The sequence below is a fragment of the Bufo gargarizans genome, chromosome 4, assembly GCF_014858855.1.
Source record: "Bufo gargarizans isolate SCDJY-AF-19 chromosome 4, ASM1485885v1, whole genome shotgun sequence".
In the NCBI taxonomy this organism is placed as follows: Eukaryota; Metazoa; Chordata; class Amphibia; order Anura; family Bufonidae; genus Bufo; species Bufo gargarizans.
The window spans coordinates 420,233,711-420,261,453 of NC_058083.1; the positions used below are offsets into that span (position 1 = coordinate 420,233,711).

A 27,743-nucleotide genomic window follows, 5' to 3' on the forward strand; every position below is an offset into this window, starting at 1 on the left:
GCCACGCACGGAATCCGCTCGTGTGAAACAGCCCTAAGAGGTAACAAGTGCACAGATGATGAGGGATGTGTTTAACGTCAGTCACTGATGCATATTTCTTCTTTGGACATCAGCACCTGAATTGATAAACTGTACGGCAACCACCTACCCGACAGCACAGTATGCATATAGGAAGTGTCTCCTATAGGATCCCTTCCCAGGAACTGGTTTATCCTGTGTGTACATCACGACAAGCCACAACTCAGTATGTAATTAGGTCAAATCATAAATGATACAGACATGTAGATTAACTTCCTACATGCTGATACATTTTATTATACTTGAAGGGTGGAACATCATGTCTTAGTATTACACACATCATGACCTATTCAACCCACTGCATCTGTAAAAAAAAAAACATGAAGGTACAAGTCCTACTAAGCATTGTTTTATATTACTTTTTATATTTACTTAAAGGGGTATTCCCATCTAGAATATGCCCCCGTTGTGTGATAAGTGTGGGTACCACACCTACACAGAGAACTGAGTGGGGAAGGTGGTGGCCGGAGGACCCCGGGTTTCCCTGGGTCTGGCCACCACCAAGCGCTCTCCCCATAGTATTGAATGGGAGTGCACCCTGCTTGAGTGGCCACTGCTCCCATTTATTTCTATGGGGCTGCCAGAAATAGCCGAGCCAGAGCTTGGCTATTTTCAGCGGCTCCATAGAAATTAATCTAGGCCGGCTGCGCATGCGCAGTGCACCCTCCAAAACTTTTGGGGCTCTGTTGTCGGTGTAGGTGCGGGTCCCAGAGGTGGAACCTGCATTTATCAGACAATGGGGGCCATCCTAGCGATAAGCCCCCATTGTCTGGGATGGGAAACCACTTAAGTATCATTTGAGTGCATATGAATATGCCATATATCATACTACTAAACCCAAGCATACAGTCAGCTGTAAATATATAAGACTCTGTTCGCATCTGTGTCAATCAGTTCCATTGTTCTCCTCAGTCATAGGAGTGGCAGATCCGGTACATGATGGACACCAGCGGACTCAGACGGACCTCAGCAGTGTATCACAGTCTGTTGGGGATTCCGCTACACTTCCAGGTACCCAGAGTATAGTGGTGCATACACAGCCATTGCTTCAGAAGCAGCAGCAAAGCCTCTGTGCATGTGCTGCTACTCAGAGCTGATGTGAACAGAGCCTAATGCATTCAAAGCCTGCTTGCGATTTCTGTGCTCTTCTCATACAGCTTGTGAAGGGGCGGACTGGCCATAGACACTACAGCAAAATTTCCCGGTGAGCCGATGCCTAGGAAGGACTTCCCAAGCCCTCTTCATGGCTGTCAGAGCAGGTACATAAAGATCTGATTCTCTACTAGGCACCTGGCCTTCACAGGTATCCTCCTAAATTCAAATGAATCGCCGTCCTCTGGTGAGGCCAAACAATTATCATGTATTTGAAGGATAGGTAATAAATGTTGTTGTGGGAAAACCCCTGTAAGGCAGATTTGATGTTCAGGAGAATGGGGAAATTGGTGAAAAAGAATCCGAGTGACACAGCACAGTCATACACAAAGCATACTGTTTTCTTTATTCTTAAAGAGGTTGTCCCACAAAAAAATATTAAACCGTTTTCAAACCAGCATCTGAATCTGAATTATTTTGTAATTTAATTAAATTAAAAATGTTGCATAGCCACTGAGTTATTCAATAAAGTGTCTCTGTATAGCGCCACCTGCTGTTTGTTCTTTTTCTTGTTTCCTTGTCCTGCTCACTAAGGGCTCTTTCACACCATATCTTTTCTTCCGGCATAGAGTTCCGTCGTCGGGGCTCTATGCCGGAAGAATCCTGATCAGTTTTATCCTAATGCATTCTGAATGGAGTGAAATCCGTTCAGGATGCATCAGGATGTCTTCAGTTCAGGACCGGAATGTTTTTTGGCCGGAGAAAATACCGCAGCATGCTGCGCTTTTTGCTCCGGTCCAAAATCCTGAACACTTGCCGCAAGGCTGGATCCGGAATTAATGCCCATTGAAAGGCATTACTCCGGATCCGGCCTTAAGCTAAACGTCGTTTCGGCGCATTGCCGGATACGACGTTTAGCTTTTTCTGAATGGTTACCATGGCTGCCGGGACGCTAAAGTCCTGGCAGCCATGGTAAAGTGTAGTGGGGAGCGGGGGAGCAGTATACTTACAGTCCATGCGGCTCCCGGGGCGCTTCAGAGTGACGTCAGGGCGCCCCACGCGCATGGATGACGTGATTGCATGGACACGTCATCCATGCGCATGGGGCGCTCTGGCGTCGTTCTGGAGCGCCCCAGGAGCATCACGGACTGTAAGTATACTGCTCCCCACTACTACTATGGCAACCAGGACTTTAATAGCGTCCTGGGTGTCATAGTAACACTGAACGCATTTTGAAGACGGATCCGTCTTCAAATGCTTTCAGTTCACTTGTGTTTTTCCGGATCCGGCGTGTAATTCCGGCAAATGGAGTACACGCCGGATCCGGACAACGCAAGTGTGAAAGAGCCCTTAGATGGCCGCACATGCCCATCTTTCAACTGCCTCCTGAGCTTTGATACGGAGAGCATGGACACCCCCCCTGAGATGTAGCAGAAAAGACGCTCCCCTTGAGCTGTCGGCTTGATATAAATCTAGCAGAGCAATCTCTGGATCCATGTGTTGGTTCTAGCTTAGTTAGAAAGAGGTTGTCATGTGCTACATGATGTCTTATTTTCATTTTTTTACATTAGTCACGGGATTACCCCTTTAAATACCACCTTTTACTACGTGTATCACTGGACAGAAGTATTACAATATGAGGCTGGTTGTCAAGGCCCCTTACCAAAGTATACTTGAGAACAGTATACCTATTTATTACTCAATAGACTTCACCCTACATCAAAATATACTAATAAAAGGCAAATGAAGCTCTGAACACAACTATCTAGACTCACATCCTCCCGTTCTGCTTGCCAAAAATGTATCCCAGCAGAACAAAGCAACAATCTTCCCTGGAGATATACACAGTAGAATAAGCGGAGATGGGTGCAAAAAACAGCCGTGATGTCATCACTACTAGTTAACTTCTATAAACTACACACAAATCCTATTCTTGACCAAAAAGAAAACCCATGGTGCGAACCACCTTGAGTAAACCCAACCTAAATGAAGATGAACGCTAGACAAGGATTTGAAATTAAAAAGGTGGTGAAGTTGTCTACAGAGGAAGAACAACACTAGTAGATTATTGGAAAGGTAATTCAGCAGTAACAACAAACAGCAAAAGTAGATCAAAGGTTGTGCGTGGTGCCATTCCCTCTCATCTCATGACCTGACCTACAGAAAACTGCTGATCAGATACTTCCAAGGTCATAGATAGTGATACTAAAAGATTATCTGCACAGATTAAAGGTAAAACAGACTCAGTCCTTCAACTGCCAAGTATGCCCGCCATATAAAATCCAGTTCAAGTAAACCTTCTTTCCAAACTCAGCTGCAGTCTTCATCCATGGTCTATATACACCAAACAAAACTGCTTGACATCTGTAAGATTTCTCAACTGATGACCAGCCACTGGATAATTCTTAAAGGGGTTATCCTATGATTGATGTTAAAAATGAAAATCCGACATCATATAGTAAGTCAGATTCTTTCTTACAATCGAGATCTACTCATTCATTGCTCCAACTGCTCAGATTTATTTCAAGCTAACAGCTCCGGGGGGTGTGCACTTTCTCAGAGGAAAGATGGGACTGAGCGCGTGCTTCCATCTCAGTGAGCAAGACAGAGACAGTAGGTGGCGCTATACAGAAAGATTTCAATGAATAACATTTTTAGTTACCGTACATGCAATTACAAAAGTATTCAAATCCAAATGCTGGTTTTAAAAATGTAGAATATTTTGGACAAACCCTTTCAAAATCAACAGATACATGCAGAGATTTTCACAAGGCTCCAAAGGACTTTTTACAAATGTATACGAGCTGTGATGCCCAGTGCACTATGTCAGCCACAGAGATGGAGAAGAACCAAAGGGACCGCCATGCTAGAGGTTCATTCTAGAAATTTTCCGCATTCAGACAAGTGAATGTCACGCTCCGGACTCACGGTGCACCACCCGTCCTGAACTTCCAGCACAGACGGGGTAGCATAGCATTATATTGATTTATGATGATGCTATGTAACCCTTATAGGTCTGGAATGTATTGGATAACACTAACATAATGCTGTCAGTGTTATCCAATACATTGCAGAACTGTAAGGCCTCTTTCACACGGGCGTCATGTTTTTGGTCTGGATAAGATGCGGGTGCGTTGCGGGAAAATGCGTGAATTTTCCGCGCGAGTGCAAAACATTGTAATGCGTTTTGCACGCGCGTGAGAAAAATTGGCATGTTTGGAACCCAAACCAGGACTTCTTCACAGAAGTTCGGGTTTGGGTTAGGTGTTGTGTAGATTTTATTATTTTCCCTTATAAAATGGTTATGGATCATGTGATGGACCATGTGATGACCGCAGTGACGTCATCAAAGGTCCTATTCCTCAAAGAAGAAGACAGAAGAGAAACCGTGCTGCGCGAGCAAGTGGATTAAGGTGAGTTATATATATATTTTTTTTTAACCCCTCCAACCCTATTGTACTATGCATTCTGTATTAAGAATGCTATTATTTTCCGTTATAACCATGTTATAGGGGAAAATAATTAAGATCGGATCCCCATCCCGATCGTCCTAGCAACCGTGAGTGAAAATCGCACTGCATCCGCACTTGCTTGCGATTTTCACGCAGCCCCATTCACTTCTATGGGGCCTGCGTTGCGTGGAAAACGCACAAAGAGGAGCATGCTGCGATTTTCACGCAATGCATAAGTGATGCATAAAAAACAGCGCTCATCTGCACAGCCCCATAGAAATGAATGGGTCCGGATTCAGTGCGGGTGCAATACGTTCACCTCACGCATTGCACCCGCACGGAAAACTCGCCCGTGTGAAAGGGTTATATAGCATCATAAATTAATATAATGCTATGTGACCCCAGCAGTGCTGGAAGTTCAGGACGGGTGCTGCACTGCAAGTCCAAAGCGTGACACTCGCTCGTCTGAAAGCGGTCATTATCACGTTTTCTAACAATACAGTGTCAATGTCCATCATGGGAAAACTGCTTTAAGGGTATGTTTACTTGCAGGATTAAAACCTGATGTGTATTTCCGAAACTGAAATCCAAGGCTGTATCCCCTGTATTTCTGAAGTGGATTTGTCTTTGTGCGTGCAACAGATCCACAGCAGGATTAACCCCATTGGGCCAGATTTATCATTAGCTCAGGTCAGAATAATGTAGTGAAAAAGTCCCCCAAAAAGTCCCAAACGCTAAAACTGCGCACAAATTTGCGACTTTTTTCTGCTGTGCACTATGCTCGCCAGTTTTCTGAAAGTGGGCGTGTTTTCTTATGTAAATTAATCTCTAGACAGATTTACTATTGGGGCTATTTAAAAAGTCGCAAAAAAGTCGCAAAAGTCGCAATTTCACTCCAGTGAGGACCATGCTTATCTTATGACACTTTTTAATAGAACATGCGACTTTTTCATAAAAATGTGCGACTTTTTCGTAAAGATGTGCGACTTTTGTAAAGCTGCTTACTGACAGAAAAAACTGCTACCGTCAAACCACATTTATTACAGTCTTAAAGGGCCGATCATAAATCTGCCTTGGCTAAAACTGACTTTAGCCATATGTGAAAGTGGAGTGAGCTGTCAGAGTCATGATAAATCTGGCCCATTGTCTTTTCTGGGGCTACTCCACTGCATTTTCAGCCAAATATCTGTGAAAAGCTACTTATTTTATTATAATTGTGGATTTTTTCCTGCTGCGCTGCCAGAAATCAGGAAACTCCAGAATCTCCAGATGAGATACAGATTTCGCATGGATTTTGACGCAGAATCTGTGTAAAAATCATCTATGGACATCATTAGACTGAGTGAAGATCTACTCTGCCAATTTAACACCAAAAATGACAAAAATTAAAGTGGACCCAGCATGCATGTTCAAATGTATTTGCCAAGAATCTCAAATGTATTTAATAAGCGTAGCATATCATTAGAATACTTTTTTGTAATTTTTGGGTTTGCAGAGAGCTGTTGCATTGTATTTTCTCCTTGTATTTCAAGTTCTACATTGAACTTAGCAACAAAGATTATGTTACGTTTAACTCTGGCCTCATCTTCAGTTCTATAATTCCAATGCACCGATTGCCAGGGACCAACGGCCTGAGGGAGTACACCATGACACAACACAACTTCATTAGGGCCACAACTACTCCTATCCTCTACCCCGGATCCTTAGGAGGTCGCTGTACATCTCAGTGACAGCTGGGGAACCTAAGGAGGTTTTATTTATTTATTTATTTATTTTGCTGTCAGTTTACATATTTAGCAAAATAAAAAGCTACAGTTTAACCCCTTAGGGACCCATGACGTACCGGTACGGCATGGATCCCGAGTCCTTAAGGACCCATGACGTACCGGTACGTCATGGGTTGTTTCGATCACCGCTGCCCTGCGGGCGGTGATCAAAACGAGGTGCCTGCTCAAATCATTGAGCAGGCACCTCAGCTAAATGCCCGGGGGGGTCCCGTGACCCCCCGGGTCGGCGATCGCCGCAAACCACAGGTCAATTCAGACCTGCGGTTTGCTGCTTTTTATTGTGCGGCGGCGGTGCCATCGGGTCTCCATGGGGCTGTGGGGGGGACCTGATGGCATGGAAGGCAGCGCAATGCCTTCCTGAGGCATCTGCACTGCCTAACAAGGTGCCTGCTCAAATCATTGAGCAGGCACGTCGGCTAAATGCCCGTAAATGCCCGGGGGGATCCCGTGACCACCACGTGTCGGCGATCGCCGCAAACCGCAGGTCAATTTAGACCTGCGGTTTGCGGCTTTTTATTGTGCGGCGGCGGTGCCATCGGGTCTCCATGGGGCTGTGGGGGGACCCGATTGCATGGAAGGCAGTGCAATGCCTTCCTAAGGCATCTGCGCTGCCCTCAAGTGAAAAAAAAAGTTGAAAAAATAACGTTTCCCCCAAAAAATTTAAAAGTTTCAAGAAAAAATAAACAAAAACGTCATTTTCCCCAAATAAAGTTAAAAAAAATTGGTAAAAAATATGGGGGGAAAAAAGTATACATATTAGTTATCGCCGCATCCGTATCGACCGGCTCTATAAACATATCACATGACTTAACCCCTCAGATGAACACCGGAAAAAATAAAAAATTCAAACTGCTAAATAAACAATTTTTTTGTCACCTTACATCACAAAAAGTACACACAGCAGGTAATCAATAAGGCGTTTGCCCACCAAAATAGTACCAATCTAACCGTCACCTCATCCCGCAAAAAATGAGCCCCTACCTGAGACAATCGCCCAAAAAATAGAAAAAACTATGGCTCAGAATATGGAGACACTAAAACATAATTTTTTTTGTTTTAAAAAAGCTGTTATTGTGTAAAATTTACATAAATAAAAAAAAGAACACATATTTGGTATCGCCGCGTTCGTATCGCCCGGCTCTATAAAAATATCATATGACCTAACCTCTCAGATAAAAAAACGTAAAAAATAAATACTGTGCTAAATAAACAATTTTTTGTCACCTTACATCACAAAAACTGTAATAGCAAGCGATCAAAAAGTCATATGCACCCCAAAATAGTGCCAATCAAACCGCCATCTCATCCTGCAAAAAATGAGACCCTACCGATTAATCGCCCAAAAACTGAAAAAACTATGGCTCTCAGAATATGGAGACACTAAAACATGATATTTTTTTTTGTTTCAAAAATTATATTAATGTGTAAAACTTACATAAATAAAAAAAACAGTATACATATTAGGTATCGCCGCGTCCGTATGGCCCGGCTCTATAAAAATATCACATGACCTAACCCCTCAGATGAACAGCGTAAAAAATTTAAAATAAAAGCTGTGCTAAAAAACCATTTTTTTCCACCTTACATCACAAAAAGTGTAATAGCAAGCGATCAAAAAGTCACCCACACCCGAAAATAGTGCCAATAAAACCGTCATCTCATCCCGCAAAAATCATACCCTACCCAAGGTAATCGCCCAAAAACTGAAAAAATTATGGCTCTCAGACTATGGAAACACTAAAACATGATTTTTTGCTTGAAAAAAAGAAATCATTGTGTAAAAGAAAAGTATACATATTAGGTATCGCCGCATCCGTGACAACCTGGTCTATAAAAATATCACATGATCTAACCTGTCAGATGAATGTTGCAAATAACAAAAAATAAAAACGGTGCCAAAACAGCTATTTCTTGTTATCTTGCCTCACAAAAAGTGTAATATAGAGCAACCAAAAATCATATATACCCTAAACTAGTACCAACAATACTGCCACCCTATCCCGTAGTTTCTAAAATGGGGCCACTTTTTTGGAGTTTCTACTCTAGGGGTGCATCAGGGGGACTTCAAATGGGACATGATGTCAAAAAAACCAGTCCAGCAAAATCTGCCTTCCAAAAACCGCATGGCATTCCTTTCCTTCTGCGCCCTGCAGCGCGCCCGTACAGCTGTTTACGACCACATATCGGGTGTTTCTGTAAACTACAGAATCAGGGCCATAAATATTGAGTTTGGTTTGGCTGTTAACCCTTGCTTTGTTACTGGGAAAAATGGATTAAAAAGGAAAATTTGCCAAAAAATTGAAATTCTGAAATTTAATCTCTAATTGCCAATAACTCTTGTGGAACACCTAAAGGGTAAACGACGTTTGTAAAATCTGTTTTGAATACCTTGAGGGGTGTAGTTTCTTAGATGGGGTCACTTTTATGGAGTTCATACTCTAGGGGTGCATCAGGGGGCTGCAAATGGGACATGGTGTAAAAAAAAAAATTGTCCAGCAAAACCTCCTTCCAAAAACCGCATGGCATTCCTTTCCTTCTGCGCCCTGCCGTGTGCCCGTACAGCAGTTTACGACCACATATGGGGTGTTTCTGTAAACTACAGAATCAGGGCCGTAAATATTGAGTTTGGTTTGGCTGTTAACCCTTGCTTTGTAACTGGAAAAAAAATATTAAAATGGAAAATCTGCCAAAAAGTGAAATTTTGAAATTGTATCTCTATTTTCCATTAATTCTTGTGGAACACCTAAAGGGTTAACAAAGTTTGTAAAATTAATTTTGAATACCTTGAGGGGTGTAGTTTATAGAATGGGGTTATTTTTGGGTGGTTTCTATTATGTAAGCCTCGCAAAGTGACTTCAGACCTGAACTGGTCCCTAAAAATTGGGTTTTTGAAAATTTTGCTTCTAAACTTCTAATCCTTGTAACATCCCCAAAAAATAAAATATAATTCCCAAAATGATCCAAACATGAAGTAGACATATGGGGAATGTAAAGTAATAACTATTTTTGGAGGTATTACTATGTATTATAGAAGTAGAGAAATTGAAACTTGGAAATTTGCTAATTTTTTCAAATTTTTGGTAAATCTGGTATTTTTTATGCAAAAAAATTAACTTTTGTGACCCAATTTCAGCAGTATCATGAAGTACAATATGTGACGAAAAAACAATCTCAGAACGGCCTGGGTAAGTAAAAGCGTTTTAAAGTTGTCAGCACTTAAAGTGACACTGGTCAGGTTTGCAAAAAGTGGCCAAGTCCCTAAGGTGTTAAAAATGACAGGAATAGATTTATCAAAACTGGTGTAAAGTAGAACTGACTTAGTTTCTAAAAGACCTTAATAAAAAGCCCTAGGTGTCACAGAGAAAATGTCACAAACGTTATTTTGACAGTGCAACAAATAAAAAAGCGCGTCTGATGATTAAGTACTTTTCAGGCCTGGTCATTAAGGAGTAAATTTATATTTATATTACCCCCCTCCCCCGATACAATGAAGCAATCCGATATCTGGTACACTATGCACTCACCTATAAAGTTCTCTACTCCACATGGATTTCCTATCTGCCAATGTTTTACTGCTAATTAAGCGCATGGGATTGCTAGAATTTGGCACACAATCCAGGTGACAGTCTTATTTTTACAGGTGCTTCCTGCTTGGGGACTTACTTCCATTAAATTGACAAATAACAACCATCCACAAGAGCAGAAATAGAAGTTGTTAAAGCCAAGTTCACACTTCAGTTATTTGGTCAGGGATTGTGAGCCACAACCAGTAGTGAAGCTGACACAGAGATCAGGTGTAAGGGAAAGATCTGCTCTTGTTCTGTGTTCTTGACCTCACCTGGTTTTGGCTCACAGTAAAGGCTCATGCACACGACCGTATGTATTTTGCGGTTCACAAAAAACAGATCCACAAAAAATACGAATGACAGCTGGCCTTTCATAGAACAGTACTATCCTTGTCCGTAATGCGGACAATAATAGGACATGTTCTATTTTTTTGCGGAAAGGAAATACGGACATATGGAAACGGAATGCACACGGAGTAACTTCCATTTTTTTTGCGGACACATTGAAGTGAATAGTTCCTTATACTGTCCACAAAAAAAAAGGAACGGACACGGAAAGAAAATACGTTTGCGTGCATGAGCCCTAGCTGATAGGAAAAACTGACCAAATAACTGAAATGTGAACACAGTCTAAGGCCCTGTGCAAGCCTTGCCAGTGCTGCAGACCGCAAATTGCGGTCCACAATGCACGGGCACTGGCCGTGTGGCCGCTGTCTGCGGACGCAGACCAATTTACCATTTTTTTTTTTTTTTGCGGTGCGGAGACACAGACAGAAAACCCATGGAGGCACTCTATAGCGCTTCTGATCAGTTCACAGCACACAGACTCCTGAGCTCCACTGACAAAGGGAGGTAAATTCACCACACCTGGCAGTGCTGGCTGGTTTTTATGCCTGGCAAAACCTGGCTTGGAACATGGGGAGTAGTCAACCACCCAGCACTTTGACTACTCCCAGTAAGAGCCGTCCGTCCCGGATGAACTATGACAGCCATGCTAAATCTCAAGGTGTCAATTAGCAATAGCTTCTATTGACACATAAAATACCAGCTCTTACTTCACCGAGGCCAGGAACCTCGGTGACACATCCATGATGATTCCCGGTACCTTCTTACACAGGATATTGAAGACCTGCTGTTTGTGGGCCGCAATACACGTACAAGCCACCTACAGTCATGTAAATGAACCCTTATTCTGTTATTTCTATCCATTTGTATGGAGGGGGAGCTGCACCCACAGTAACAGAGGCGCTGCTCCTCCAAAGTAATGTGCGGTACCAGGTGACATCGCTCTGCTCGTGTAATATAACACAGCAAACACCCAGCCACCTGTACAAGAAGTCTTAAAGGGAAATCAACTATTGTTTAAATAACTTTTTTATTAGGATATTAGGTGATATTTGTTTTTCAATTTCCCATGTCATAATCTACATAAAAAACTAAAAGAGTTTCTCTCCTTTTACAATTCAGTCCATCCATGCAAATAAAGAAACAAGTAATCCATGTTTGCAGAGTCTGTATGTGTCTTTGCGCTTGGAGCAGGATGCCGCTACATATACAGTTTGCTTTCACAAGTCATGAAGCCAGCTTTTCCTCCAGGGGCACAGTGACACAGACTGGTTGGGGGCACATTGATGTCTAAAGCACGTAATAAGCATTTCACAGATATTCCCCTTTCTGTCCTCCCTCAGTAGCAGCTTTACTACACTGGAACGCTATGGAGTCCATCTTTAAATACCATCCGGTGGCCTCTGGGATTTTATCCTAACGTTAGGGCCCACAAGTGTAAGGGCTCAGTGCTGTAAACGGCTAGTCCACAATATTCATGGAGCATACATGGTACCAGTGAGATTACACACACTACCCCGATGTCTCAGATACCTGTTTTTAGGGGATGTACTGATATTGGTACTCACCTACAGTACTTGTTTAGTGGACGCAAGAAATTGTGGGGTAAAATAGGCTGCCTTACTGCATTCGTTACTCGTTTTTTCCTCTAGTCTTCCTCCTCAATTTTGCCACTGGGCGATAATCCTTTTAGGATTTTTTAAACTCTTGCAATATATTGTTATGGCAGCTCATACTCATGTAGCACAGCAATGGAAAACACCATACTTTCTGTCTGACCTGGTGGTAGGTAGTATTAATAAAATAATGCCCTGCAAAAAACTAACAGCTATACTAACAGCTGCGCTATTTGGGAAGATATGACCCCCCTGGGGATTGTACCCAATTTAAACTTTTTGATACAATACTAATGCCATCATAGTTCTTCATGCTCTTGTATAGGCCTCTACGGAAGATTCTCATGTACATCCTTTCACTATGCCATTTTATTTTCACTCTGTTTGATTTGCATATTTATACTTTTATATTGTTTACCACTGTTCATATTTACCCCATACAAGGGGTTTTTAGCCATCTTTTGCACTTAAAAGACAATAAATATTTTTGGGAATTTCTTTTTCACACTAGCCACTTAGCCGAAAGGCCCATATACACAGGCCAGTGCATAGACAATAATCAGGAGCGAACTGCTCGTTCCTAAGTACTGCCTGATCGTAAGGGCTCATGCACACGAACGCATTTTCTGTGTCCATTCTGTGTTTTTTTTAACCCCTTAAGGACTCGGCCCTATTTCACCTTAAGGACTTGGCCATTTTTTGCAAATCTGACCAGTGTCACTTTAAGTGCTGATAACTTTAAAACGCTTTGACTTATCCACACTGGTAAAATGAAGTAAAATAAATTAATATTTATTTATAAAAAAAATACCAAATTTACCAAAAATTTGTAAAAAATTGCACATTTCCAAGTTTCAATTTCTGTACTTCTATAATACATAGTAATACCTCCAAAAAATAGTTATTACTTTACATTCCCCATATATCTACTTCATGTTTGGATCATTTTGGGAATTATATTTTATTTTTTGGGGATGTTACAAGGCTTAGAAGTTTAGAAGCAAATCGTCTGAAGTCACTTTGCGAGGCTTACATAATAGAAACCACCCAAAAATGACCCCATTCTATAACATACACCCCTCAAGGTATTCAAAACTGATTTTACGAACTTTGTTAACCCTTTAGGTGTTTCACAAGAATTAATGGAAAATAGAGATACAATTTCAAAATTTCACTTTTTTGGCAGATTTTCCATTTTAATAATTTTTTTACTTTTACAAAGCAAGGGTTAACAGCCAAACAAAACTCAATATTTATGGCCCTGATTCTGTATTTTACAGAAACACCCCATATGTGGTTGTAAACTACTGGACGGGTACACGGCAGGACGCAGAAGGAAAGGAATGCTATAAGGTTTTTGGAAGGCAGATTTTGCTGGACTGTTTTTTTTTCTACACCATGTCCCATTTGAAGCCCCCTGATGCAACCCTAGAGTAGAAACTCCATAAAATTGACCCCATCTAAGAAACTACACCCCTCAAAGTACTCAAAACAGATTTTACAAACGTCGTTAACCTTTTAGGTGCTCCACAAGAGTTATTGGCAAATGGAGATGAAATTTCAGAATTAAAATTTTGGGGCAAATTTTCCATTTTAATCCATTTTTCCCAGTAACAAGCAAGGGTTAACAGCTAAACATAACTTAATATTTATGGCCCTGATTCTGTAGTTTACAGAAACACCCAATATGTGGTCGAATGCCATACGGTTTTTGGAAGGCAGATTTTGCTGAACTGATTCTTTTGACACCATGTCCCATTTGAAGCCCCCCTGATGCACCCCTAGAGTAGAAACTCCAAAAAAGTGCCCCCATTTTAGAAACTACAGGATAGGGTGGCAGTATTGTTGGTACTAGTTTAGGGTACATATGATTTTTGGTTGCTCTATATTACACTTTTTGTGAGGCAAGATAACAAGAAATAGCTGTTTTGGCACCGTTTTTATTTTTTGTTATTTATAACATTCATCTGACAGGTTAAATCATGTGATATTTTTATAGACCAGGTTGTCACGGATGCGGCGATACCTAATATGTATACTTTTTGTTTTCATTTATGTAAGTTTTACACGATGATTTATTTTTTGAAGCAAAAAAAACATTTTAGTGTTTCCATAGTCTGAAAGCCATAGTTTTTTCAGTTTTTGGGCGATTATCTTAGGTAGGGTCTCATTTTTTGCGGGATGAGATGACGATTTGATTGGCACTATTTTGGGGTGCATATGACTGTTTGATCGCTTGTTATTACACTTTTTGTGATGTAAGGTGAAAAAAATGGTTTATTTAGCACAGTTTTTTTTTTTTTTTTACGGTCTTCATCGGAGGGGTTAGGTCATGTGATATTTTTATAGAGCCAGTCAATACGAACGCGGCGATACCAAATATGTATACTTTTTTTTATTTATGTAAGTTTTACACAATAACAGCTTTTTTTAAACAAAAAAAATGATGTTTTAGTGTCTCCATATTCTGAGCCACAGTTATTTTATTTTTTGGGCGATTGTCTCAGCTAGGGGCTCATTTTTGGCGGGATGAGGTGACGGTTAGATTGGTACTATTTTGGTGGGCAAACGCCTTTTTGATCGCTTGCTGTTGTACTTTTTGTGATGTAAGGTGACAAAAAATTGTTTATTTAGCACAGTTTTGATTTTTTACAGTGTTCATCTGAGGGGTTACGTCATGTGATATGTTTATAGAGCCAGTCGATACGGACGCGGCGATACCTAATATGAATATATTTTTTTCGCCTAAATTTATTATTGTTTATCTTTATTTGGGGAAAATGACGTTTTTGTTTATTTTTACTTGAAACTACATTTTTGGGGGGGAAACTTTATTTTTTCAACATTTTTTTTTATCATTTTTTTGTCCCACTTTGGGACTTGAACTTTTGGGGGTCTAATCCTTTACAATGCATTCCAATACTGTATTGGAATGCATTGGCTGTATGAGTAATACTGTGTGTATTACTCATACAGCTTCCGGCCTGTGAGATCCAGGGGGCTGGATCACACAGGCTCTTCACCGGAAGGCAGCGCGATGCCTCAGGAAGGCATCGCACTTCCTTCCATGCCACCGGGTCCTCCCCACAGCCCCATGGGACCCGATGGCACCACCACCGCCACACCAGGTAAAAGCCGCAAACCGCAGGTCTGAATATTGACCTGCGGTTTGCGGCGATCGCCGACACGGGGGGGTCACGGGACCCCCCTGCACATTTAGCCGAGGTGCCTGCTCAATGATTTGAGCAGGCACCGGGTTCCGATCACCGTCCACAGAACTATACATGTCGTACCGGTACATCATGGGTCCCTAAAGGGTTAAGGACCGTATGCAAAACCATTCATTTCAATAGATCTGCAAGAAAACGGAAGTTATTCCGTCTGCATTCCGTTTCCATATTTCCGTTCTGCAAAACAATAGAACATGTCCTATTATTGTACGCATTACGGCCCAGGATAGTACTGTTCTATTAGGGGCCAGCTGTTCCGTTCTGCAAAATACGGAATGCACACGGACGTCATCTGTATTTTTGTGGATCCGTGTTTTTTTATACCGCAGTATATCGTGATACTGGTATATCGCCCAACCCTAATCTGACCACAATTTTTGGGGATGTATTGGCCATATGCTGGCTCTGCTTTTTATTGCTGCTGCTGCCACCATCCTCCTCATCTGATATCACCATATGCTCATCAGCTTGATCTGGTTCCCAGGTCCTGTCCAACACACAATCATCATCATAGTCATCCTTCTCCCCGCCACACCTTAAACCCCCCCATCCTCTGTACTTTCCCTGAGTGTCACTACCACCATGATTACAAGAGCCCCTACAGCCACCACCATGGCTACAAGTGCCACTACTACTACCACCACCAACAAAGCTATATACATTTGAGTCATCAGGTCCCCCGCCTCCTCCTGAACCTTCTCATCATGACAATCCAAACACTGACTGTTCTCACATAACTCATTAACGGGAAGACTATCTTGAGTACCTTCCATAGCACATGGATTGTTGTTGGCTCCCACTTCGAGTGGGCAGTGAAGACAGAGATGATGCAAATCTAAGCCTTCTCTTGGGCCTTTTACAGAGTCAGACTCAAAGGTAATGTGATGAATGATGTGTGATGACTGAGCCATTCAGCTCACATCATTTTAGTGCTCAATAATAATCTGTCGCCTACTGGAAGCAGGGGACAACTGTTGCATGCTTCTACTACTGACTAGACGGCTGGTGCTATCTGTGCTGCTGTTTTGCTCTACTACAGACTTACCAGAAATTTTATTATTAAGCCTATTTAGACAATAAGAAGTCACAGGTTTCAAACTCTGATTATTAAATGAGGAAACTTTGTAACGGGTGTTTGGAAAAAAAGACACAGCTGGACAACCCCAGCTACCAATATACACGCTGCTGGTGATACACTAAAAGACGCTTATTTTTACACATAAGTTGTAGAAGCTTTGCAACAGGTTTTTAGGAAAAAGGCACAACTGAACAACACCTGCAACCAAAATAAATGCTGATGTTGAGAAACTAAAATACACTTATTGCACACTTATAAACTGTAGAAGGCTCCTGCACATAAAAAAAATAGTACTGTCTCTTCTTGTTCAGAGTAACAGTCTGTATATGAACTCCAGCCCTGGCTAGAACAGACACAGAAAACACTAAGGCCTCTTTCACACGGGCGTGATTTTTTTTGCCCGGATAAGAGCCGGGTGCGTTGCGGGAAAATGCGCGATTTTTTCTGCGCAAGTGCAAAACATTGTCATGCGTTGCACTCGCGTGAGAAAAAACATGGTTATAAGGGAAAATAATAGCATTCTGAATACAGAATGCATAGTAAACCAGCGCTAGAGGGGTTAAAAAAAATAAAAAAAAATTTAACTCACCTTAGTCCACTTGCTCGCGAAGCCCGGCATCTCCTTGTGCCTCCTCTACTGATGAACAGGACCTGGGGTGAGCTGCTCCATTAAATACAGGTTAAGGACCTTCGATGACGTCACTCCGGTCATCACATGGTACGTCACATGATCTTTTACCATGGTGATTCACCATGGTAAAAGACCATGTGATGACCGGAGTGACGTCATCGAAGGTCCTTAAGCTCTATTTAATGGAGCAGCTCACCCCAGGTCCTGTTCATCAGCAGCGGAGACACAAGGAGATGCCGGGCTTCGCGAGCAAGTGGACTAAGGTGAGTTAAATTATTTATTATTATTTTTTAACCCCTCTAGCGCTGTTTTACTATGCATTCTGTATTCAGAATGCTATTATTTTCCCTTATAACCATGTTATAAGGGAAAATAATAATGATCGGGTCTCCATCCCGATGGTCTCCTAGCAACCATGCGTGCAAATCGCATGGCATCCGTACTTGCTTGCGGATGCCATCCGATTTTCACACACCCCATTCACTTCTATGGGGCCTGCGTCACGTCAAAATCGGACAATATAGAGCATGCTGCGATTTCAACTGAACGCATAAGTGATGCGTTAAAAACATCGCTCATGTGCACAGCCCCATAGAAATGAATGGGTCAGGATTTAGTGCGGGTGCCATACGTTCGCCGCACGGATCGCACCCGCACGGAAAACTCGCCCGTGTGAAAGGGGCCTAACTCACCTACCCTGTCCCTAATGATAAAACCTGACTTCCTATCATATGAAATACATCTTTCCAACCCCTAACAATGTCCCTGAAAGACCCTAAGGCCGCATACACATGAGTGCGGGCGAACCCACATAAGATTCACACACATTTCCGTGCGAATTTATGTACATTTCGGCACCATATCCGCAATTTCTAATTGCGGATTATGGTGTGGATTAGATGCAGTTCTGCCGCATATCTTACCTTTCCATTGAAAAGGGTGAGACTGCAAATATAATTAAGATGCTGTGGATTTAGAAATCCGCACGGCAGGTCAATTTCATACACTTTGCTGGTACTGTACTACTCTGCGTTTTTTCCGCACAGGAATCTGTGTAGAAAAACTGCACGTATTTAAGTGCAGACCGCCTTAAAACCTACCAGGTTCAGCGGGACTGAATGACTTTTATTGACCTGCAGGCTTCCTGACTCAATAGAGAGCAGAAAAGATCAGACATGTTGAAGTTCAATACGCCTGATCGTTTGTTCTCACGGGGGATAAGCCACCCCCAGATAAGTCTGGCGGTGGCTTGTTCCTTTTTTTTTTTTTTTAACAATTCTTTATTATTATTGTGTTACAATAAAGCAGATGATACATTACATTCGAAGTAGATCATATCTCAAATGCATTACAAAACTCAATTTATCTCATCACAGAGGCAATTATAACGATCTGGTAACACAACAATTCTTTTACTCGGTTATCCGCCCCCCCTCCCTTCTCCCCTCCCTAGAGCACCCCCTTCCCTTCACCTCTCTGGATAACCCCTATACTCCCCCTGATCTTCTTCTTCAGTATAGGCACGATTTACTAGACACGGACCTCATCTAAAAGAAAGCCATCATCCTCTTATTTTCAAGCTACCTAGCTGGCCCTTCAGACCTTGTAAATACCATGCTGTCAGTTGAAAGGGTTCCATCAGTGTATTATACTCAGAATCTGGTATATAATCCAGAATGAAACTTCTCCATGTCCAGTATAGTTTTTTTCCTAAGATTTCTTTTCTGGTTAGAGTGTCTAGCCATTTTAAATGAAAGATTTGGCGTAGTTGTCTGAGTAGCATTTCGGCACTCGGGACCTCTGACTCAAGCCACCGTGATAACAGGCATCGTTTAGCTCCTAGTACCACTTTGTGTCCTAACATGGTAAGTCCCGTCTCGTCCCCCACCCCACTAACCCTGGGTTCCCCTTTGGTATCTGCCTGAAGTACAACTAATGTCGGCGATAGAGCTGTCCGACGATTGCAGGTCCGTCTCAAGATTTAGGTCATCTGCTTCCAAAACCTTTTCCAACTCCGGGCAACTCCATAGGCCGTGGATAAGGTCCGTTTTTGGAGTGGCGCACTTAGGGCAGGCTGTAATTCTGTCTCGCCGCTGTCACCGGCAGGTCAAAACCGTACAGTGCATGGTTGAGAATCTTAAAATGTGTTTCCCTCATCCATTTATTTAACACTGCATTATTTAAGGCAAGTATGCCAGCACGAGCCACTGATTGAACATCTTCGATGCCCAGCTTATTGCCCCACTTTTTAAATAGCCCTTCAGATATAGAATACTCCCATGCATCTCTCAGTACACTATATAACACTGAAATTGAGGTTTTGCTTCTGTTCTCAAGAAAGGAATCAAATTTGTTTTGTCGCAATTCCTTGGATACATGGCTTGTTCCTCTTTCCATATTTAAAACAGGTGCATGCTTGGCTGAACAGAGCATGCATGTGTATGGGAAAGTCAGGAGGAATAGCTGTTGATTGAACGAGCATATACAAGGTTTATGGGCAACTTTACGTTCCATATAAAGATCATATTGCAATTAAAGTGGTTGTCCACCCAGGATAGGCCATGACTATCTGATCGGCGGGGTCCAGTGCCGGAAGTCAGTGCCAAAACCACACAGCTCCTGCTCCGTAGACAGTGTTTCTCTATAGGCGCATAGCAAATGTGGTGCCAATTAGGAGTGGGCGATATGGCCTAAAATCTATATTGCAATATAATTTTAAGCATGTGCGATATGCGATATATATTGCGATATATTATATTAGGGGGGTTTAAACTTTTTTTTTTTACTTTTTACTTAATAACTTTTAGCCTCCTTAACGGCTAGAACACTTGTCATATTCACCCTAATAGAGCTCTATTAGGGTGAATAGGACTTTACACTGTTCCTGCTGCCCTGTGCTTGGTGCACACAACAGCAGGGAACTGACCATGGCAGCCAGACTCTCATGTGCCCCCCGGCCCCTGATCCGCCCCCCAGCCTCTCATGTGCCCCCCAGCCTCTGATCCGCCCCCCAGCCTCTCATGTGCCCTCCAGTCGTTGATCCGCCCCCCAGCCTCTCCCTCTTATCAGCCCCCTCTGGTATCTCAAACCCACCCCCCTCCCTTCCCAGTATTAATCATTGGTGGCAGTGGCCACAGGGTCCCCCCCCCCCCATCATTGGTGGCAGTGGGCAGTTCTGATCGGAGTCCCAGCAGTGTAATGCTGGGGCTCCGATCGGTTACCATGGCAGCCAGGACGCTACTGAAGTCCTGGCTGCCATGGTATGTTAGTGAGCAGCATTATACTCACGTGCGCCGTGGCCACTGGTCGCTCCTTCTTCTGTATGTGCGGCACATTGCTAATGCTATAAGCATTAGCAATGTACCGCACATACAGAAGAAGGAGCGACCAGTGGCCACGGCGCACGTGAGTATAATGCTGCTCACTAACATACCATGGCAGCCAGGACTTCAGTAGCGTCCTGGCTGCCATGACAACTGCCCACTGCCACCAATGCAGAGACTGAAGAACATTCCCGGCACCCGACCTCTGACAGGACGCTGTGATTTGCGCGATTAACCCCTAAACTGAGGGGTTAATTGCTGCGGATCGCAGCGTGCAGTCATAGGGGCCGGTATATGGCCGGCACATTAACGCTACGTTGGTATTCAGGCATTCATTGGTGCCTGGCGCAGTGGCCACAGTCCCTCCCCTCCTCCTCCTACTCTGTTCTTATTGGTGGCCAGCGGCAGCCGCGCACAGTGGTGAGGGAGAGACTCCCTCCTTCTCCACTGTGGCGGCTCAGGAGAACATGGTGCGCGCCGAGAGCGCGATCATTCACTACCGCTCCGTGGTCATATAGCGGTCCGGTGATATAGGCGATATGCACAAAATCCATATCGTGGCACAAATTTATATAGCATATCGCCTATATCGCCCACCCCTAGTGCCAATATTCAAAAAGGGTTCAAAAACAGAGCCTGTTTTATAGGCCGGTAAGTTTAACATCCATCGAGGGTAAACAGTTTGAAGGTTTTCTAAGAGATGCTATCTTGGAGTACCTCAATGAAAATAAGCAAATAACGCAATATCAGCATGGCTTCATGAGGGATCGGTCATGTCAGACTAATTTAATCCGTTTCTATGAGGAGGTAAGTTCTAGACTTGACCACGGCGAATCAATGGATGACGTATATATCTGGACTTCTCCAAAGCATTTGACACTGTACCGCATAAAAGGTTAGTATATAAAATGAGAATGCTATGTGGGTAAGTAACTGGCTGAGGGATAGAAAACAGAGGGTAGTTATTAACGGTACACACTCAGATTGGGTGACTGTCACTAGTGTGGTACCTCAGGGGTTAGTATTGGGCCCTATTCTCTTCAATATATTTATTAATGATCTTGTAGAAGGCTTGCACGGTAAAATATCAATTTTTGCAGATGACACTAAACTGTGTATAGTAATTAACATGAAAGAAGACACTATACTGCTACAGAGGGATCTGGATAGATTGGAGGCTTGGGCAGATAAGTGGCAGATGAGGTTTAACACTGACAAATGTAAGGTTATGCACATGGGAAGGAATAATGCAAGTCACCCGTACATACTAAATGGTAACACTGAGTAAGGCCGAATGCACACGACCGTGTTCCACGGCCGTGAGCGGTCCGTGGTATCCCGGCCTGGCATCATGCTGAGACACGCTTCATGCCGCCGCTGCACTACAGTAATACACTTGTATGATCTATACGAGTGTATTACTGTAGTGCAGCGCCGGCATGAAGTGCACGGCGTCATAGCAACCAATGACACCGTGCGCTCCTGCTCTCAGCATGATGCCAGGCCGGGATACCACGGATCGTGTGCATTTGGCCTATGTCAAATAAAAATCTCTACTATCAAGAGTAAAATCCTGATGCTGTAGTTGTATGTATTACTGCCACAGACTGTTCATACTTGTGGTTTTATCTGTAACATAATGTTATGCACATTTCATTTTCAACCCTTCATTATGAGCGTCCCGTGGAGAGAATGAAAAAATGAGGAAGAAATGATGGTTTACATGACTAATCTTCAAATCAGCTGCAAGGCCTTCTTCCCCTCCAGCTCAGTCCTGTTTCATCTGTGCCAAAGTTCATAACCCACAGAGGAAAAGAAACCACAACCAAATAAAAAAATCCTGAAAATCATCAAATGTCCTATATTGTAAGGTAAAAGAAAAGTCACCTCACAACATATAATTTACCATGGAATACCAATAAAGGGGTTGCCGCTGTTTGTAGAGACTGCTGTACTCCTGGGAGGGCCGCGGCAGTTTCCTAGGCCGGTGATGTCATGTTCATTGGTCACATGACCCCGGTGCATCCCAGACCAATTCAAGTGAATGGGGCAGAGCTGCAATACCAAGCACAGCCGCAATGTACAAGGCTGCTCTCAAACAGCTGATCGGCGGGGGTGCCAGGAACCAGACCCCTGCCGTTCTGATATTTTAATAAACTATCCTTAGTGTTGGTCATCATAACTAAACATCTGGACAACCCCTTTAAGGTCACGCACATGGACAACCCCTTTAAGGTCACGCACAGTGTGTACTGTGAGAATATATACAAGTCCCTTCATAGGCGGCTGTAATATATATGGCACCTTAGGCCTTACATATAAAATTGTCATGAGAGAAAAACGAGCCTTGTTGCAGATAACAGCCAATCAGAATTCAGCTTTCTCATTCAACGGGCAACCGGAATCTTTCAGCATTTGCCGGCGGCAGATTGTGCCATCTAATGACAGTCTGCTAGGACGAGAGATGCCATTAGCGATACTGTGCATGTGATAACAGAGGTCTCCTCCGCTGACGAGCAGGCAATTGTCAGGAAGGTACGCTTCCCTCCCCGACAATCGCCTGCCTGATCTGCTAGTGTAATACCAGCCGTGAGACGAGCGCGTATGGGAAAAATATTTTTATATTTTAAAGGGAACCTGTCACCGGGATTTTGTGTATAGAGCTGAGGACATGGGCTGCTAGATCCGCAATACCCAGTCCCCATAGCTCTGTGTGCTTTTATTGTGTCAAAAAAAATGATTTGATACATATGCAAATTAACCTGAGATGTGTCCTATCCCTGACTGACTCATTTCAGGTTAATTTCCATATGTATCAAATCGTTTTTTTGACACAATATTAGCACACAGAGCTATGGGGACTGGGTATTGCGGATGTGCTAACGGCCATCTAGCAGCCCATGTCCCCAGCTCTATACACAAAATCCCGGTGACAGGTTCCCTTTAAAATATAAAAATATTGTTTACATATTATTATTAAAATTTTGGGGAAAGGGTGATTTTAATTTTATATTATTATTATTATTATAAAAAAAATATATCAGTTTTTATATATGACATTGCTTGTCTAATAGACTTCAATGCATTAGCAATGGAGCCAATGAGAATTTTACTCTGTTCCTTTGGAGCAGCCTCCTGTCACACAGGAGGACAGGGGCTGGCACATACATGCTTTGTGCACTTTCGGGTTTTAGGGCATCCATATGCTGAGGTCACATTTGACCACGGCATCTGAAGGGTTAAAAGTGACATTAGTGCTGGGTGTCTGCTGTTTATCCAGCAGGCTCCATTTCTAAAGGCTGGACCGTCGACGTACATTTATGTTAGGTGGTGAGGAAAGGGTTAAAGGGGTTGCCCCACCACAGCAATTTATCAACTATAGGTAAAAAAGGGAGGCATTTGCTAAGACTGGCGTTTTACTGTCACCTTGGGTATGGGGACACACGTAGTACAGCGCTGATGCTTGCCAGGGCAGAAAGCACTGTAGTGAGCATGACCTGAAGCCATGGTGTATGGGCGAGACCACAGGGCCAGGCGAGATCACTACCCTGTCATGGTAGGGAGCAGTCAGTAGAGTCTGGCACTGCTGGACCACCCTGACTGCCGACTACAACATGCAGGAATTTTTTAGAAATGTTTTTTTCTTGCTAAAAAAGCGCATCTTATAGTCCAAACAGTTATGGTAAGTGCTAACAGGCTGCTGTGCGTTAGTCAGACTGTGTATGGACACACCCACAAATTGGTAACACCCAGTTGTCAATTTCTTCCTAAACGTCTAGTTCTGTGTATAACATTTTCTATATGGGACTGAGTCAATGCATTCCATGAAGAGAGAGGGGATCACAGAAGAGCTGCTGGAGGTAAGGAGCTCATGTGCTGTTCTGGCATGGGGCCCTGAGATGTCCACGTCTGCCCCTGAAGAATACTGACATAGTGATAATTACTTTATTGATGGCTGCACTTCAGTCCAATTGCAAAAGTACTGAACTTTATACTACTCCTTATTATTTGCCAAGATTTCTCAATCTCTCCCCAAGGCCTCTTGCACACGGCTGTTGTGTGGCCGCGGCCGTATTCACTTGAATTGGTCCGCAATCACAGAGATGTGGAACGGAAGCACGGATCGGAACCCCATGGAAGCACTACGGAGTGCGGATCATGGACCCATTCAAGTTGAATGGGTCTCAATCCGTCCCATCCGCCGCACGGACGTTGCCCGTGCATTAGGGGCTGCAAATGCACGGAACGGACCCACAACAGCCTAAGAGTTAGGCTCCATTCACACGTCAGCAAAATGGGTCCGCATCCGTTCCGATCTTCGGGTCCGCAGCTCCACAAAAGAAAGAACATGTGCTATTCTTGTCCGCAGCTTGCGGACAAGAATAGGCATTTCTATAGGGGTGCTGGGCGGGTGTGTTGCAGACCTGCAATTTGCGGGTCCGCAACACACCACGGACGTGTGAATGGAGCCTTAACATCTCTTATGGGGTTATTCCCATCCCGACCTTTCATGACCAAGATAGTAATAACCACAGTTAGGTGGAGTCACACAAGCGGCTGAACGGCTGGAGATCCCCTGTTCCCGTACCTCCCATAGCAGATAGCTCAAATGTTCCCATAAGGCCTCCTGCACACGAATGTCTGCTTTTCGTTGCCGTATTGCGGACCGCATTTGCGGATCTGCAATACACGGGCACCGTTCCGTGTGCATTCCGCATCACGGATGCGGACCCATTCACTTCAATGGGTCCGCAAATCCGGAGATGCGGAATGGTTCGGAACGGAAGCACGAAACGGAACCCTACGGTAGCACTACGGAGTGCTTCCGTGGGGTTTCGTCCCGCACTTCTGTTCAGCAAAAAGATAGAACATGTCCTATCATTTTGCAGAACGGGCGGATCGCGGACCCATTAAAGTAAATGGGTCCGCGATCCGCTGCGGCTGCCCCACGGACGGTGTTCGTGCATTGCGGCCTGCATTTTGCGGGCCGCAGCACGACCACGGGGTGCACACCTTCGGGTGCAGGAGGCCTAACTCTGAGCACCCTAGGCTGGCACCTACACATGTTATTCCTATCTCATACCCCTTTAAATTTGGTAAGGGTCACCGTGATTTCTTTGGTTCGGCTCAACCTTAGAAAATTGAAATATTGTCAGATAATCTACCACTAGGACTTCAGCCATCAGACATATAGGCAAGCTGCACACAGATGAAACGGTTTCTAGATCACATCCCTTTACCTAGCAGAGAACTGTCAGTCTTCTGAGGTTGGGCAGCAGCTCATGAACACGTCACGTGAGGGCAGCATAAAGTCGGTGACAGGTTTGGCGACCATACACATTAGACGAATGTTGACCACACTCTCCGATTTCAGCCAGTACAGCAGACCATCTAATGTGTATGGGGGCATCTCACCTCTTGTCTGATGTCAGATTTTGGGGGAAGGAAGGATCTGACATGTTGGATTTTGCTTGATCCTTTTCTTCTCAAGGGAGATAAGACACTACCTATACATGCGCAATCGACCAAGAGGGTCCAGGAGGAACAGTTGTCAGCTGACGACCGTATATGCTTCCCTTAAAGGGGTTGCTCATCTACTGGGGGTCCCACGTGGCAGGCCATCCAGAGGAAAGCTTACTTACCTGCTCCACACTTCTGTGGCCTCACTGTAGCTCTCGAGCCCCCTACTATCAACATCTGGTTTGACACCGTAGCATCTGTGACCTGACCCCTTTGCGGCATGTCAATGGGTCACGCGATGCAAGGGGTTGTTGGCTGCAGCAGCGGCAAACCAGATGTTAATAGCAGGGAGCCCGAGCACTGCAGCAGTGGCGAGGAAGCAAAGAAACTGGGACCCAGCAGCCGGGAGCAGGTCCAGCCAACAAGGGGACCTTTCATGCGTGCTCACCTAGACTCCATACGACCTGCGGGGGAATAGACGTTGTTTTACAGCGATCGCGCGCCTCAGACATCTTACACAAGAACATCATTAGAAGCCAGATGTTAGCAGCTTTGAGGTACTGCTGGCGGTTTATGATCCATTTTGGTGCTGACAGGTTCCCTTTAAGTTTAAGGGCATAGGAACCCAATTTCCTCTACAAGCACACACTCATTCATTATGATGGACAGTAGAGCGTGGCCCCCTCATGTCTAGACCCCGTTCACACAGCTTTCAAAGTTAAAAGTGGAAAAATTCTTAATTCTCTTTTGATTAGCCGGGTCATCAGTGCTAGTACACAAGCTGGTCTGGGGAACCCTGCAACAGGGAGAAGAATGAGAGTTGTAGTGCTCATCTCAGGTGACATGGAGAGGCTCTGCACTCAGACAGCTGTCAGGTAGAGGCACTGCTAGGACTAAAGTCCCAGGGCAGTGTCTGCCTCCTCCTGGCACCTGTGCCCACCTCCTGCAGGATGGAGGGTCCTCAGCTTGTGACTGTCCCGCAGGGGGCGTCCCTGAGCCGGCTGTCAGCCCATTACCTCTGCAGGAAGAGCGGGCTCCCAGCGATCTCTCTCCTCAGCTCGTTCTTCATCTCCCAGAACTCTCCGTCCAAGAACCGGGACAAGGAGCCCACGTCCGCTTCACGTCTCTCCATAGTGTGAGCAGGAATACCGGCGGTTATCCCGGCACTGCCGCCTTCTCTCTAGGACTGCCGGCCTCTGTCTCCTCCACAGTTACTCCCCCAGCGCTGCGCTAAGTGCACGGTGACATGCGCGCCCCCGAGCCGGGAGGCGGAGGTGCGCGCCCCCGTGACGAGAGGCAGCTCCAGTCACACTGCTTGGGAGCGGTCTGTCCTCTGCTCCTTCATGTGGTGGACTCACTGCAGTCTGCAGAGTAGGAAACGAGTTGGTTACTTTGGAGTAGGATCTAAAATCACACTAGTACACGCTATACGTGGGTGGGCTACAACTTGTGCATGCTGGGAGTTGTAGTTACACAACACTGGAGATCATCAGGTTCCACTGCTTTAGGCTACATTCACACAACCGTAGCTGTTTAGGGTTTAGTGACATTTTGTATGATAGTCAATGGTATCATAACGTGACATGCGACACAGCAGTCAAAAAAGTCCATCCAAGTTGAATATTTTTACGACTGTTGCGGCGCAGCATGTCACATTGTGACACCATTGACTATCATTACAAGAAGTCACGCGACACATGTCACCGTGCAGCTAAACCCTTAGGCCTCTTTCACACGGGCGAGAATTCCACCCGGGTGCAATGCGTGAGGTGAACGTATTGCACCCGCACTGAATCCGGACCCATTCACTTCAATGGGGCTGTGTAGATGAGCGGTGATTTTCATGCATCACTTGTGCATTGCGTGAAAATCGCAGCATGTTCTATATTCTGCGTTTTTCACGCAATGCAGGCCCCATAGAAATGAATGGGGCTGCGTGAAAATCGCAAGCGGATGCAGTGCGATTTTCACGCATTGTTGCTAGGAGCTGATAGGGATGAGCAACCCCGGACCCCATTAACCACCTCAGTCCCCCTAGCTGAAACCCCCTTAATGACCAGGCCACTTTTTACACTTCTGCACTAC

The 27,743-nt window shown here is 44.1% G+C and overlaps 1 protein-coding gene across 1 annotated transcript in view; it reads right to left on the bottom strand.

Moving 5' to 3' along the window:
- The window catches only part of ACOXL (acyl-CoA oxidase like), a 511,506-nt gene extending 484,588 nt beyond the window's left edge, over window positions 1-26,918 (bottom strand). Inside the window, exon 1 of the mRNA XM_044289630.1 lies at window positions 26,675-26,918. Coding sequence (XP_044145565.1) covers window positions 26,675-26,790 — 116 coding nt within the window. The 5' untranslated portion in view covers window positions 26,791-26,918. The remainder of the gene's footprint in view (window positions 1-26,674) is intronic.
- Window positions 26,919-27,743: the final 825 nt, after the last annotated feature.